The following is a 15,943-nucleotide window of genomic DNA, read 5'->3' on the forward strand; positions in this document are numbered from 1 at the left end:
ATGATAGTAATATATTTGACCCTTTGCCGCCTGTAAGTTGGAAACATTTTATTTAGACAGCTAAAATACTGTAGTAGGGTTTTGAAAAGCATAAATGTTAACAAAAACATAAAAAAAAACTTTGCTGGCTTGGTCCTTTAACAGCATCTCCCACTCTCCATCTGAAGCTTTTCAGACAAAGTGTAAGCAAACAGATCTGAGTGGGATAATCTCTGTCAGATCCTCTTCTTACTGAAAACTCGATCTGTTATTGAGACACAAATGAACACAAATTGACGCATTACAAACACCCATAGGCCATTTCGTGTAAAACCTAAGTGACTTTGATGAAATCCAAAATCTAAAACCATTAGCCTTTCCTCAAGTTGCATTCCTGCTCTCCAGCACGGATGCAATTTTAACTACGGCATATGAGACCTGGCTGTTGGATATCTGGAACGGGATGTTCACCAGAGCCGACAGCCCTCTGTCCGGAGACACTTCAGACTACGTGAAGGTGCAACGTCTCCGCAAGTTTAAATCAAATGGCTTCTATTCTTACATCCTACATATGTGCTGACACAACACTAACTTCGGCTGTATCCTCTAATGCACCGTCTATCTCTGGACATCTGTTTTTCATTTAAGGGCCCATTGTTCATTATAATAATAATGAATAATAAAATAATTACACAAACTAGCTGCATCTATTTATCTGGGATATGATGTGTGGTGAAAAATTTGGTGCTGTATCCTCAAAACCATATTGCTACTGTATCTTTGTTAAGGTGGTTATGTCTTCATTGCCATTTGTCTGTTTGCTTGTCCTTTAGCAGGGTTATGCAAAAAGTACTGAATAGAATTTCTCAAAACTTAGTAGAAGGGTGGAGCATGGGCCAATGAAGAACACATCCACGTTTGGAGTTGATTACATTAATGGGGTGGATATAAGAAATAATGCAGAGATCTTCATGAAATCCATTAGGAAAATGTAGAGTGCTAATATGAACAGGTGAAATTGGATGCCAATCTAGATAATGATCTGGACGTGTACATGCACAGGCAATGCAATATGGCGATAAAATTGGCAATCAGCTTTGGAGGCGGTATGCACTGTCTGGGTGCTCTCGGAGTTTATGAATTCTTTTTAATGTGGCTATATCAACTTGTTACATTTCCTTATGCACAAGAAATGTTGATTTAAATCCAACAGAAACATGCTGAAGTACAAAAATACAGTACAACTGAATCCACTGGTATGAAGTGACCCATTGAAGGGTTTAGTATTTTTTGTACTTTTCATTTGATGATTTTTCCATGCATACCCCCTTTCTCTCCCTTCAGAGGCCGTCGGAGAAGTGTCGCTACGTGGTGGGCAGTGTCCTGTGCGAGGGTGAAGAGAAGCCGGATGAAGAGCTGCAGAAGCTGTACGAGACATTTGGCTTCAAGGTGTTTTCGCTTCCAGAAGTGAGCCACGCGGTGACCACCAGCTTCCCCTGCACCACACCTCTGTCCCACCTGCTGGCACCTTACAGGGTCTACCCGAGGGTTGCTGCTTACATTGAGGTACGTACGAGCACTGTGTGAATACATCAGTCATTCTGAGGCTCTTTTAAGGCACATAGCATCTGTGGAAATACGGAGCAAGGATTTGTCCCTTTACTGAAAAAGTATCCTTGAGAAGCACAGGTAAGAAGGATTTGAACAGCGAGCATATCTCCAGTGTTTTTCCAGTGTTAACTTCTGAGTAAAAAGTTCCATAACAACTGTTTCATGCTCCTCTCCTTGACAAGCGTATGTCCTCATATATAAAAGTAAGAGAGGAGTTCCTCTTTTCTTTCTTATGTCCTTTTACTGAAGTGGATAGCTTTTCCCCTCGTGATCATATCTGTCCTCCTTTTCTGGTTCCCACTTGTCAAAAGACCCTCGCTCATGTGTTGTTTAATTCATCACATGAACAGATGAGTTCTTTAAAGTAGATTAAGAATAGATGACATGGTGGGAAATGAAGGTACGTCTGAGTCCCGCTGCCCATATGCTGGGCTGCATGTCCTCAGGACAGGCCTCAAAAAGCTATTGACATTTACTGATGACATTTACACACTGGGATTCATCTAGGGACATCCCACCGCATGAATAATGCTCGACATGCATGTCTGTCCATCTGTTGATTTAAGCATCTTTCTTTTCACAGGAGGTTAAAAGGACCCACTTCCTATTCAGAAAATGTACCATTATGTCTAGAAAATATGCGAGATGTTCTCACATGCACCTCCCGAAGGTGGAACTTTGCTCTTATATTTAGGACAGTCGAGGATGGGGAGTTCGCACAAACCTGTCCGGTGGCAAGAGGGGTCACATTTGAGTGCTGACATTCATTGGTATTCCTCTGTAATTCTGTGTTTTTGAGTTGCCTCCAAAAAACCCAATGAGTGATCACCATGTAGTGGGAATGGTGTTATTACGCCTTAGGTGTAATGCTTCACTCAGTTGAATCCTCCATCTGTTGTTGTGTAGTGTCGAGCAGAGAAGTAAAGGGGGGGGCTAGGACCCAGCCAATGGCCTTTTTAATTGGCTGTATCCAGCTATGTCAGCATATTAAAGCCATGATTTGACCATTTGTGAAAAAGGTCTCAGCTGGTTTTCTTGTTGATTGTCACCCCAGCCCAGTCACAGGATTATTATTTGCCAGCTTCTGCTCTTGGCACTGACCAAGTTAGGATTTTTTAGGAAAAAAGGGCAGAAGCTCGATAATACATTATTTGAATTGAGCTCCTGATCGTGATCGTCCCCTCTGTTCACCACCGACTGTTTCTTTTCACCTGCTCAGGAATCAAACCCTTGCACGTTTACACTCAGGTTGCTTCTCCACCAAACGTAGACTGTATATGCAGAAATGACTTTTCCCCAAAAGTGAAGCCAAAGACCCTCAACTGCACTCTGGTGGTTGACTGCAGTATAGGTCATATGTAAATCCCACCTCCTCCATGTTAGCAGATGGGACATGGACTTAATCAAAAAGCCACAGTGCATGTCATATATATTTTTTTCAAAGACTATTTCTGTTATTTTAGGCTGTTCTGCTCACACGGATGGTGAATTTTTCCAACATGCTTGGTTTTAATTTGTTATTTGATGCTATAAAGGGGGGGGGGGGTGGACATCACCATTGACAATTGATAAAACTAAAAGACAAAAGCAATGCTAGTGTGACGTTTACCATTGTAGAGTTAGGAGCTGCTTCAGTAAGAAAGACCTTATAGTTTTACCCTGCATCCTTTTTGTGTTTTTACTTATTTACGTTGCAGTAGCTTTATGTTGCAGTAGCTTTATGTTGCAGTAGCTTTATTAGTTGTGATCTACAAATTCCAGTCCTATAAGAACCACTGTGTGCGCCGTTTATCATCGTTTACCAGTATCCTCATCTTTTTTACAGTTTTCTTTCTGCGGTAGTCTTCATATTGCAAAACCCCTCATCAGAGGGCAGGACAAACTCTCTAACATGTTCACTGACACAGACTAAACGGTCTGAAGGCACAGGGAATAGCATCTCTCCATGTTCAAATGTAGTGGTATTCCCTTGTATAGGCTCTCATGAAGTTACATAATCGTGGCTAGTGTCAGTGTGCATCTTTTGTGAGCATACAGGGCTGTCTATCTGGCAAGCAAGCTGATGTCCCCACAAAGAACACATCTCACTCGCTCACACTTGTCTCGAGGCAGAACGGCTTGTTGCAGTCCATCAGTTGACCTGAGTGCTGCGACCGTTCGTTAAGGAGGTGCTCTTGTTAAGCAGATATGCTGATAACACACCAACATCCAGTTTGAGTTAGGGAGTGGCGAGTGCACTATGCGTACCCGCTCCAGCGAGGCTAATGAATAATGGATTGTGGCTTGGTTCAGAGGATGGTATGTGAATGTGTGCGTATTTAATGTAGGTATTATTAATAGAGTAGGTTTGTAGTCTTTGGGACTTGGAAAGGAGGGAGACACTTGTGTGACGTAGCCTTGCGCTCTACTGTATCTGCCGTGGCTTTATCTGGGCTATTTCACTGCCGCAGCTGAACCAAGGTGACGAGAACAATGAGACAGAAGCAAATTGAGGGGCCGTAAAACCAGAGCAGCAGCTAGAAGTTAACCAAAACTACCACCAGACACAGTTGTGAAATATTGATTGGTGCTTCTTTAAAGTTTGAAATTCTCAGTCAAGCTATGTAAACTAGGGCTGCCCATGAATCTACGGAGGTTGACCAGGTTAGACCAGGTTCCATGTCTATTCAAGTGTTTTCTCAGGGACTCTGATCCTCCTCCTGGCTTCCTATAGTGCTTCATTTACCACAGAGCAAGTCCAATTCATTACTGCCCCTTTTCACCTGAACGCCTTTGTCTCCCGTTCAGCTCCACCGTCTCCACAACCTGCTTCCCTTGCCTCATCTCCACCACGTACATCACATACTCACAAAACCACACACACTACCCTGTACTCTTACTACCCTAACTCTAACTTAAACATGATCCTTTAAACACACAACTTGTAACATTGTCCGCTAGGAGTCTCTCAATCAAAACTATATCAAAAGTGCTAGTTTGACATCGTTGTGAGGCAGCGGTGGATCATGGGAGTTGTTGTCTTCACCGCCACTGCCAAAGAAAATACCTGACTCGACTCTGGTGCAATCATGTTTACGGATGAGGTAATAGTATTCACATTATGCACAAATCGGCCCTGAAAAGTCCAAACCCACGAACAGCGTACTGCTAACTGGCTAGCAGTGTGGTTTCCCTTTGGATGGATTTGTGGTATCAATGGAATATCTGCGATTTTAGTAATCTGTGTTCAGCAGCTGTGTATTCACATTTACTAACTGAAAAGCACAGAGTGAGCGGCTATGACCACAGGGTGCTTGGGGTTGTATTGTCTCTCGGTTAAAAAGGCAGGTGATGAAAGAGGACAACAATTAATAGATAAAGAAATAGCTGCTGCACTGTTTTAAATTGCTTGGCTATGCTCTGTGGGAGCTTTGTGAAACCTTTTCAGGACCTAAAGAATAAAAGCAAACAATCATCTGAGTTTTAATTTGGTGGCCGGCTCAGACAATCCCAATAGTCCCAGTGAGCAGAAACAAGATGAAAAACCGATAGCTCCTGCCCATTTGTTATCTGTTTATCAGAATCAGGCTTAACGCAGCATGAAAGCACAATTAATCATTTAATTTTTGTTTCACCAAAGTTTTGTTAGTGTGACTGGACTAGCACCATTTTAAATATTCAAGTGCATTTTGTTGATGTTGCAGTTATTTTCCCTGCATCATTCTCTACTCAGCACCTCATGGGGACGAAGCAGGATTTAAGATTTCTCATCTGCTGTGACGCTTTTCTCGTGATCATGTTAGAAAAACTTTTTCATCTTCATTGGTCTCAGTCTGTGATAAAATGATCCTGTTTGAACCATAGACTGTATTTAAAGAAGGGGGTCATGGCATCCCCCCAAAGTGAAGCCAAAGTGTCTCAAACGCCCCCTGGTGGCTGGCTGCTGTGTCGGTGTTGTAAGCCCTCAGTCATCCATCTTAGTTTATGGGACATGAACCAAACAAAAAATCGAAGAAGCTTATGAAATAAAACACATTTTTATAAAAATTAAGAATTAGTAGGAAGTTAATGTTTGACACCTGATACTCATTGATCGACTGCATGTATGGGCCGAACCTCGATAACGTGGCTCCATCTCCTTGTTGGACATTCTTTTAAAAGCTTCATTTTCACAGGACAGAAATAAATAAGGTAATATATACATATATATTTATGGCTGCCATTTATCAACCACTGCAGTCCAAATGGTGGCAACTAAATGTGTCTATTTTCACCTGTTTTGAGTTACTGGTCCCTTCACACTCTTCTACAGTGGAGTTCAGTTTCCTCACCTCCATCATGCTCATGGTTTATTCACCAGCCACTCTTCCCCATCTTCTTTGATGTTATTATTTGTTGAATTAAATATAGAAAATTTGTTTGGCTTGTCCACAGCATTTATATTTCATGCAATAGCCTGATTAGGGGTTAGCCAGTGGAACTGCGCTTATTCCCTCCCTGTGTATCCGCCGAGTAAACAACAGCCAAGATGCCCTTCGCTCTGCTCAGACGCCTCTGTGGGTGAATATAAATGTGACAGTCGCTGTTTTGGGACTGAACATATACCAGAATGGATTGTGAACTATGGAGCTGGATTGTTTGTATTCGCTGTTACTGTCATTGAGGTTTGCTCTCAACAAATAAGAATATTCTCAAATACTCTATTCTTAGCATATTGCATCTTGTCTGTATGTTAGTGTTTGTGTCTGAAACTATTTGCTGCTTGTCAAGTCAACCAGCCTTTTACTAAATGAAGAATTAGAACACCTGTAGAACGACTCTGCCACCACCGCTCATTCTGCCTGCGTCTCTAATAAAAAACCCATACACACAGACCCATTTATTATTGATAACCCATAATCATGATGGTGGTGATACATCAAATTACTTTCCTGACAACGACAGGTACAGGAATCCTCCCACTCACTCTGAATATCACGCTTCACATCTTCTGTGACCGAGCTGACAGATCTGAGTGCAGGTAACGCTTTGAGGGTGGAATTGTTTTTTTCCTTCATTCAGTAGCATATTGACTCGTCCTGATATAGATTCCCGTTATCATCTCAGAATTATTTTGAGGAATTGTTCAGAGATTCTCTTTTTCCACTTTTGTCCAATCTTCCCTAACTGCTCATGCACATATGATACGATGATGTTTGGACATGTTCAGGTCTAGACTGTCTCTGAATGTTGTGGTGGCGGCAGCTGATCATGGACTATGATTACAACAAGACTGCCAGATATACAATACGCCTACTCACATACTCTACCATTACTGATTAATAATAACTCCTCAATTAAGTTTTCATTGCTGCTCCCTTCATCTCTATCAGACATTCTCTTTTCTATAGTTACTGTAAATATTGACACACGTTTTTCCATTATTTTACAAACTGTTCCTTCTAATCAATGCTGTAAATACTGTTATTTTGTTGATGTGCTCAGTTTACACACATATTCGACTGCACTTCTGTCCATGGCTCTCTGAGGTTTGCAGTGCATCTACACTGGTGTAGGCCCTTATCACCAAAAACTAAGAATGAACCTTGTCGTCATTTCCAGTTGTCATCTTCATTGGTGTCTTCTACGTGTATGGCATCTCTTTTCTCATGCACAAGATACTTTAATTTTGTATGTTGTTGTTTTGCGCCCGTAGTGTGTTAAAGACATCATCAATGCCCCCACTCACTCGCAGAGAATCCTTTGGATTTCTGCTGTAATTTCAGATGGGTTCATTCTAGCAGTATCTAGAGGTTTCACAAGGGGGGCTGCCAGGAAGGAGCTTAGAAAGCTACAAAATATATATAATTCGTTTTTTTCTGCAACATATTTCCTCCTCCGCCTGACTGAGACTAACCAACAGATGCTTTGTTACATCCCCACGAGCACTCTGAAGCTTACCTGAGCTCACGTTATGGAAATCTGTGGAATAAAAAGAAATTGTTTACAATATGGTGCCTTCAGGCTGAGAAAGAAAAATAAGAAAAGAATCCATGAGTTTACTTTACTTTGGGAAAAATAGAACAACGTGATGCTATCTGATTACCATGTTAATACCCATGAGGCACTCTTTTATCCAGAAGACTACAGAGCCAAAAGCAGCATTGTTGGTCCACGCTATTAGCATCTTGTTATCTGCAGCATCAACAGCCATGAAGAGGCTCTCCACGCTTCTACATGGACCCTCCCAACTGCTTTTGTCACGTGGTTAAACCTTTAAACCAGCCCGAAGGGGAAATTGGGGGAGGGCGTGGCAGAATCGCACCTGCTTTGATCCTCTCCAGCCACACTACATCTTCAATACCTTCTCTAGGCCCAGGGCGCCGACACCGTAACTGCTTTCTGTTCAGCCGTTTCTGCGTGGGAAGGCGCAGAATGGCAGGGGTTGTGGCTGCAACGCCATCAAAGCGCAGAAAGCAAAGTGAGAGTCGATAAGTGATGTGTGAGTCTGCGAGCGAGCATGTGTCTCTGTGACTGATTGCTCGGGAGTTCGGTGAGAATTTGAGTCGGAGGAGGTAGATGCCTCTGTGCTCTCTGTGTGTGTGTATGTATGTGTGTGTGCTTTAAAATGCAGGCTGTGGTGAGAGCAAGATAAGTCTCTTTCATTATTAATGTTGTCATTCCACACCATTGTTCCTTCCATCAAATTTTTATTGGTTAAAACAAGCTTCTTGTTACTTGAAGCTCTCAAAAATAATAATCTTAACACAACAGTCCAGGGCTGGAGGCAGGTCTCTGACCCACAATGCTTCATCTCTTCTGTTTACAATTAATATGCTTTGTTATCCCGTCAGTCTGCCGTTTTTTACTGACTGTCTGAGGAGGAAACACTCGTGCGATCGTCTGCTAAACTATATTAAGTCACCAAGTCTATAATGTGCTCGGCACACACTGGGATTTTGCCGTCCTGCTGTTCCAGGTTTCAGTAGCCTTAATATTCACTTCTTATTCAGCAACTTGTCCTTAGTCTCATCCAAAGAATTTTAAAAAATCAGTTTGCGACGATGTTACTTCATTTCTATAAACTAAGCCAACTTTAACATACATTTGTACCAATTAGTATGCAATATTATGAAGTTATGTTGGTTCTTATTGATTGTTTTCTTAATATACAGTATCTAAAATTGCAAGGACTGGTTGGTGGGCTGAAACAATCAGCAGCTCCTTCAATGTTAAAAGTGGGATCATTCCACTTATTCCATTCCGATAAGCAGCTTTAGCAAATCGGATTAGAAAATGCATTGTATTTGGCATAGTCAACAATTGCTTGAGAATTGCTCAAACACATAATGAATCATTATTTCAGCGGAAGCATTTGCTCTTGGTACTTTAGGTTTAAGTTGTTAAACCCTATCTAAAGACAAACAGTTCTATGTGATGGGAACTGTCCTAGATATAGTCACTAAATATAAAATTATTTCTCTTGGTTAGGATAACATCCTGCAGTTTACAATCAGGGTTTTTACTGATATTTACTCAAATTCCATAATCCTGGGGGTTGTAGTGACCATACACTCTCATGCTGTTCACAGTCAGACTCAGAGTACTTTCTGAGAAGTGCTTGCCTTTTGTAATAATATAAATAATAATAATTATTATAATCATATTTATTTATTTATTGCCGCCTTTCTCAGCCCTTGAGGTCATCTTACATGGCAGAGATGTGAGGAAGGCTACATCCAAACTAATATATTTTAAAAATAATAGTGTAATTATGTAATGTAATAACATTTAATAAGCTTCTTATTAAGTTGATCATTTATCCCAAAACAATGATTGAATTTTAGAGAATTCAAAGACAAATGGGGATCTAAAAGAATGACCGAAGCCTGAGTGACAAGGGCTCCTGTCATATGCTGTGTTAGAGAGATGGACAAGTCCTGAAGCACAAGACAGTAATCCGTTCAGCGTCGGGAAAAAGTCCAGGCGACGGCATATAGCAAGTCAGCAATGTGACCAATCTTCCTGCCCCATAGCGTATCCATCTTTCTCATGTACAAGCAGAGGAAATGGCTGACGATAATCAATGAGTGTGTGTGCTTTGGATCATGAAAGTCTTTGTACACATCCTCTTCCCATCATACAGTCGGAGGAGCAGATCGCACTGTGGCTGCATGCACAGCAGTCAACAGCATCATAATCATTAACCCTGACAATTGCAGTAATTTGCCTTCCCAATAAATCCAAGCAGATGGCGACTCTCTGTTATCGATATCTGAATATCAATAACTCTTTTGCACACGGGACTCAAGTCCAATAAAAATGATGCCTAATTGGAGTCGTGGGTGGTACAGTGTTTATCAATGGCTCGAACATCTCATCACTAATCACCAATCGAACTGACAAAATACAAGTGTTACATGGACAGGTAGACCCAACCAACACACCTCCACCTAGAGAGGTTGAATCACACCTTCAAGTCCAGCTGTTTCCTGGTTTATGCAAGTGATATTATTTAATTTGTCGGGAGCTTAGCATCAGCTTGGAAAGGAAACACTAAGGCACAGAAAAACTTTAAGTGCCACTTGACTTGTTTTTTTAGCTCTTAAATGTCTGGAAAGAAACAGAAAGATTTCATGTTGCACTGAAGGAGTCATCTGTTTCTGCACAATTCACCTTGTGGCAGTGAAAGTTCTGTTCATTTAGATGTAAAGGTCGTCAACCTCGGCTTGTTATCGGCTGTGTGTGTGAGGAAGAGGCTGCTGCGGCTTCTCCTAATGATTGGCCTCTTGTCAACATTTCTACCCACATGTTTTGATTCATGACCAGGTGTCACCGCCATTGTAACATGTGGATGTGAGTCACTGACCTTGACAAATTTGCTCTCTGTATCAGACTAACTGAATTGGTAAATCCTTCCCCCCCCGTGGAGCCACAAACAATCTTCAGTCACTCCTGTGTGTTTGAAAATGTATCGGCCATTTCTTTGAATTCATCTGAAGGATTAAATGTACAGTGACAGTGAAAGACTCTTCATGCTGCTGATGAGGAGACTGTCTGAGTTTCTCTCTTTACTCCATTGGTTCAAAGTTCAAATTTCTTGTGTCCATTTTCCAGTGGAAACGTTGCCGTTCTTCAAAAGTAGAAAGTAACTGGGAACTCAAGTAAGTAAAAATGTGACGTACTTTTCTACTATATTTCAATGTGACACTACATTTTATTTTGAAAATTTAATGATACCTTAAAAGTAACTTTTGCTCTCTTTATCCGACAGAATTGCTCATAATACTCATGTATGTTTACTTATGAAAGGTTTTTTCTTTTCATGCAAGACTTTTACAAGGATTTGAACATTCAACTCAGCTGTTGTCTCTCGAAAGACTTAAAACTCACCATTGGTCTTGTTTACTGCAGAGTAAAAAACCTCAGCATGTTTCTCTGAGGGCGTAGAGTCCAATTCTGCATCGTGTACCACCGAACGTTGCCCTGGAAACAACGATTCTCGCATTAGTTCTGTTGGGCTTAAACATACCCTTTTCTCAAATTTAATAACCCACCACTGTCGCTGACCTTTGACTTAACACACCTAATTGCTATACCTAATAATACTATTTTGAGTCAAGCCATATTCAAGCCCACTGAATTTCCCCATCTATTTTTCTATTCACTTTAATTTTATACATTTTTATTAAACATGATATTCATATTCAAATAGCAGAAAATGTGTCTCTTTATGATCTATGATCCCATCATCAAATAAAGAGATGATGAGGTAAAAGCAAACAAAAAAATATAATTTGCACCCACAGAGTAATTTTCTCTTGGAATCCTCTTTGTGATTGAGAATCTAGTGAACTGCTACAAGAAGGTCCAGGAGACTCAGAAGTTTATTTATGCTCAATGTATTGAAGAGAAGAAATAGAAACTATTTAAGTTAACATTGTGTAATGCCTCCACGTTCTAAAAACTGTCCTTTGCAGTGTGTATTTAAATTCAATTATCCTCGCAAGACCTGCCCTGTAGATCCTGTTTACCTCTATCCCAATAAGATAGACTATGAAACACAGATAGGCACTTTGTTATAGTTATTTACTTTATCAATAACATCTCTCCTCTTAAAACAGATGGTGAATTATTTTTTAGGGTGAAAGACATTTTATGTGGGTGATCTGTGCACACAGCCTCTGCCTAATACTAGAAAGTCCTGAGGACCCAATAAGATGAGAAAAATACCTAAAGAAGGAGAAAATGCCCTCAAAATGTTCTCACAAAATCCTGTTTGTGTGTCAAGTAGCCTGCTCATCAGATAGCTCAGTGCGGCTTATTGACTTGATTTCATCTTATTACATCCAGCGAAGGCCGCAAGGACATCTTGGCCTTTAAACTAAAGTTCATGGCCTTTAAGAAGCAATTCTCTGTAGGAACTTTGGGCTCAGTCTAATTCTGTCTTTTGTAAAGAAGCAGACTGTGCAAGATCGGGCACATCTTTGCATCATCATTATCATCACAGACGGTGCACCGTGCAATACTCAGCTTAAATATGGGAACAAAGCAGAGTGAGGAGACAAGTAAAGAGCAACATAAAATGAACATCACTGTTACTAACTCCAGCTGACTCTGAAGAGGCCGGTTCTCATGTTTAAATGAACCACAATTGTCTTTTTGTTTCTCCAATAGACACAAAATCTATTCTATTATTTATCTGTTAATTATGCAAATTTTGGCATGAGAGCCTCTTCATTAGGAGCTCACTTATGTAAAGAAAAAATGTGGTATTTAATAATGGCCACAATAAGAATCCAAGATCTACTTTTTTATTTTCTAAACTGTTATCTGATTTCTGCCAGAAATCAATGGCATCGGATGCCAAATACATCCTTCAGTTCAAACGTTTATTTGCACTGGCAGAGTATAGAGTAAAACTATAGGCAGTACAAATTATTTTTGGACCATTAGTCATAATGTAACACATTGACCCAGCAGCAACATACTGTGTGTCTAAACTACTAAAGAGCCTTGACAGTTCAGTAACTCATGTCCCTTGCAAGCAAAATCCAAAACTGACATATGCACATTGTTAAGTATTTGCTGTCTGTGGCATCAGATTATTGTTGAGGGGACTTTTACAAAACCAGCAAGATAAATTGCAAGAGTAGATATTTTAAAAGATCATAGATATTCTGTCTTTACTGTGTCTGAAATCTGACTTTACTAAATTAAAAACTCTCTAGTCAGTCAAGTAGTTTTTCACTTCAATCAAAGGTCTTTGTATTTGCCCCCAGCTGATGGTCAAACCTTGATCTCCATCTCACACGTATTCCTGACCTCCAGGTACAAAGCGTATTTTCCTATGGACCACATGAATCGAGTCTCTTCTCAGACAGAGTCATTCTGCCTCTCTGGCTGTTTGGCAGTGGAAAGGCCGTACACTTGCCTCACCACTGCAGGTGAGCAAATATTAAATAGATGCCAGATTACTGAGAGAGACCTCTCTGGGTGGAACATACGGCAGCTAATCCCCAGCCCTCTGGCTGCTGAGACACAGGAGCAGAGGTGTCAAAAGAGATCAGCTGTTGACATTTCCTAAAATGCATTACAAGTTTAGCTTCTCTGTCACTTGATTATATATCCACGCCGGCGACAGCTGTAGCCGGAGGGTTATGTTTTCAGGTTGTCCATCCGTCTGTCTCTCTCTCAACAACACCATGAGGGAATTTCTTCAGATTTGGTACAAAGGTTAATTTGGACTAAACAGTGAATATTTGGCCAAAACTCAAGAAATCCTGCATTGGTAATGACTAAATACACTTAATACCTTTCATTATATTTCTTCAGTACAGTTATGAGTTACGGACAGACTTGGATGTAACTCGACATACGGCCATGCAGTGGCAATTCCGGTTTGACGTCTGTTGTTATGCCGCAGACCTATTTTTCTGTGTGTTTGTGACTTTGTTATCCAGTGGATGCAGGGCATATGTTAAGTAGCCAAACAGACATGTACTGGCCTTTAGGCACTTCCGAAACAAACAGCATAGGAAAGCAGCAATGTTATGGTGGGAAACAGGGCACGCTGTGTTTATGTTGCGAAAGTGGAAATATTCTGCTAGTACTGCAGGATGCTCTGTAAATGCTACTTGCTCTGCGATGATGCTTTGATTCTCGTCTCCTTTATTTTAGATTCTGTCTGTGCTTTACCTCAATCAAATTGCAGATGATGAAATAGAGACTAAATCTCTAATGGGTGCTGTTATATAATACTTTTTGCTGGATGAAAAGGGGTCAATGATAGAATGGCAGACACGGGGGTCAACATCACTGCCCACTTGCTGCCCTGACATCTTTGGAAAGATATAGAATCTTCAACGGGGAAACGTCCTCATCAGATTTGGTGTTCTCTCGTGTGAAAGTACTTGTCAAATACCTTTTTCTCACACTGTGTACTCCTGCTCTTTTGTCCCAGGTGACTTCTCAATCCATTTTACTTCCTAACCTGTGGTCCACTCTGTTGTTCTCCATGAGAAAGAAAATGTCATAATGCCTTTAATAGGATTAACAGAGGTCCTTGAGGAAATAGATTATTAAGAGAGATAAGAAAATAAACTGAAAATTGAATGTTTCCAAATCTGTAAAACTAAAGATCTTTACAATATATAGTGAATACACCTAGTTGCATGTATTGTAAACGTGAACGGAACACATGTCAACTGTTGCGGTACCAGGATTTTGGATTTTTGCCTTGATTTATATAGGTGTGTTGAACTCTGTGACCCAATTTGTGTCTTTGGATTGTGTCCCATCTATGATAGATGATGAAAGATAGTTTTCTAAACCCATGGCCCTGCTGCAACATAACTTGACCTGAGAAATACATCTACCTTAATCACATTGATTCTTGAATGATGGTTCTAGTGCAGGCAATCCATTGTGCATTGGTAATTTCAGCATTTAATGAACTAAGTGATGAGAAGTGAATGCTTCAGAGTGCAGTTTGTTCAATACGCTACCTTTTAATTAGCAGATGTTTACTTAGGACTCTGTTATACTCCCTCTATATGTGTTTGTTTGTCTGATCGGCTCTGCTGCCCGTGTGTTCCTTCCTGTTTGCAATTAGATCCCAAAGGGGGGGGATTTATTTTTACTTAACAATTATCGTCGAGCAGGAACTCACATCCTCATTAAGTCAGAGTGAGCTGTAAACCCGACACTAGATGCACCATTATGTCATCTTTGTGTTCATAAAGATGGACGGCATTACTGTTCTCTGATGTGAAGCCAAAGCCTCTGGAACGCCACCTGATGGCAGTGAAGGTCATAATCCCCACTCCCTGCATGTTGGTGAACGATACATGGACAAAACAAAAAAAATCTTTCAGTTTGGGGGTTTTCCTGATGAAGTGATGCATACACACCTCCAACTTCTCAAGAAACTATTTGCAAAATATATTTAATTTACTGCGACTGTGAAAGGACGGGCTTATGTTAACCACATCTGCCTCATTTCCATGTTTGCCTGCATGGAAAGCCTGTTTTCAGCTGAACTTGCCAGCAAAATTACCCATCAGGAGTCGGTATGTGTGCTACTGCTCCCATACTTTATGCGCTTCCTCTCATTTTAAACATCATTGGTTCTGCAGCTATTACTCAGCGGGCTCAATATTCCAGCACAATGTACATATATATATACACACAAATGTTGTTGATAGTTAATGTATCTTCATAATGTTTTTTTTGTTCAGAATGAAAAGTGACAAAATCTCATTTGAATCGATAATGTTGAGAGGAAATGAATTGAGAGACAATAGTTTTGTTTTCCCTCATATGACATGAACCATGGTCAAAATTGTTAATGATGCATAATGGTGTCACGTCAAAATCCATCTTCTTCTTTCTTGCACTTTTACTATGTTAAACTAGCTCTATGTGTGCATGAATGTACTGCAGTGTAATGTTTTCATTCCTGTGTGCTCTGCACACTTAGAGTAAGTCACAATTTTAACTAGCAACAGCCTGCAGCTGCAGTGGGAACAATCTAGTTGTTAAAGATGCCTGGTGTGCCTTCCCTCATTAGAGATGAAAAAGCAGAGGTTTGTTGTGCGGAGCTTGGAGATGCGCTTCACGGGTGCAAATATTGATTCTGTTCCATTATTTTCCCTGTGGGATGAATCCTGTAGGTACATGTGGTCCCATGTTTCACTTTACATGATAATGTCAACAGTCGTCATAGAGGTCATTATTTACATTTTTTATGAAAGCGTATTAGAATATATCTGTGTTCATGTTGAATACAACAGTAAATTCATATATATTTCAGAATACTAGGTTTAGCTCAAACTGCTTTCATTGTTTATTGTACTAACAAAATTACTCCCACAACAACCATTCCTCAGACCAT

At 40.4% G+C, this 15,943-nt stretch overlaps 1 protein-coding gene across 1 annotated transcript in view; it reads left to right on the forward strand.

The window, feature by feature from the left end:
- Positions 1 to 15,943, forward strand: part of tex264a (testis expressed 264, ER-phagy receptor a) — a 65,977-nt gene that overhangs the window by 13,737 nt on the left and 36,297 nt on the right. Inside the window, exon 2 of the mRNA XM_062401043.1 lies at positions 1,324 to 1,545. Coding sequence (XP_062257027.1) covers positions 1,324 to 1,545 — 222 coding nt within the window. The remainder of the gene's footprint in view (positions 1 to 1,323; positions 1,546 to 15,943) is intronic.

The sequence above is a fragment of the Platichthys flesus genome, chromosome 2, assembly GCF_949316205.1.
Source record: "Platichthys flesus chromosome 2, fPlaFle2.1, whole genome shotgun sequence".
In the NCBI taxonomy this organism is placed as follows: Eukaryota; Metazoa; Chordata; class Actinopteri; order Pleuronectiformes; family Pleuronectidae; genus Platichthys; species Platichthys flesus.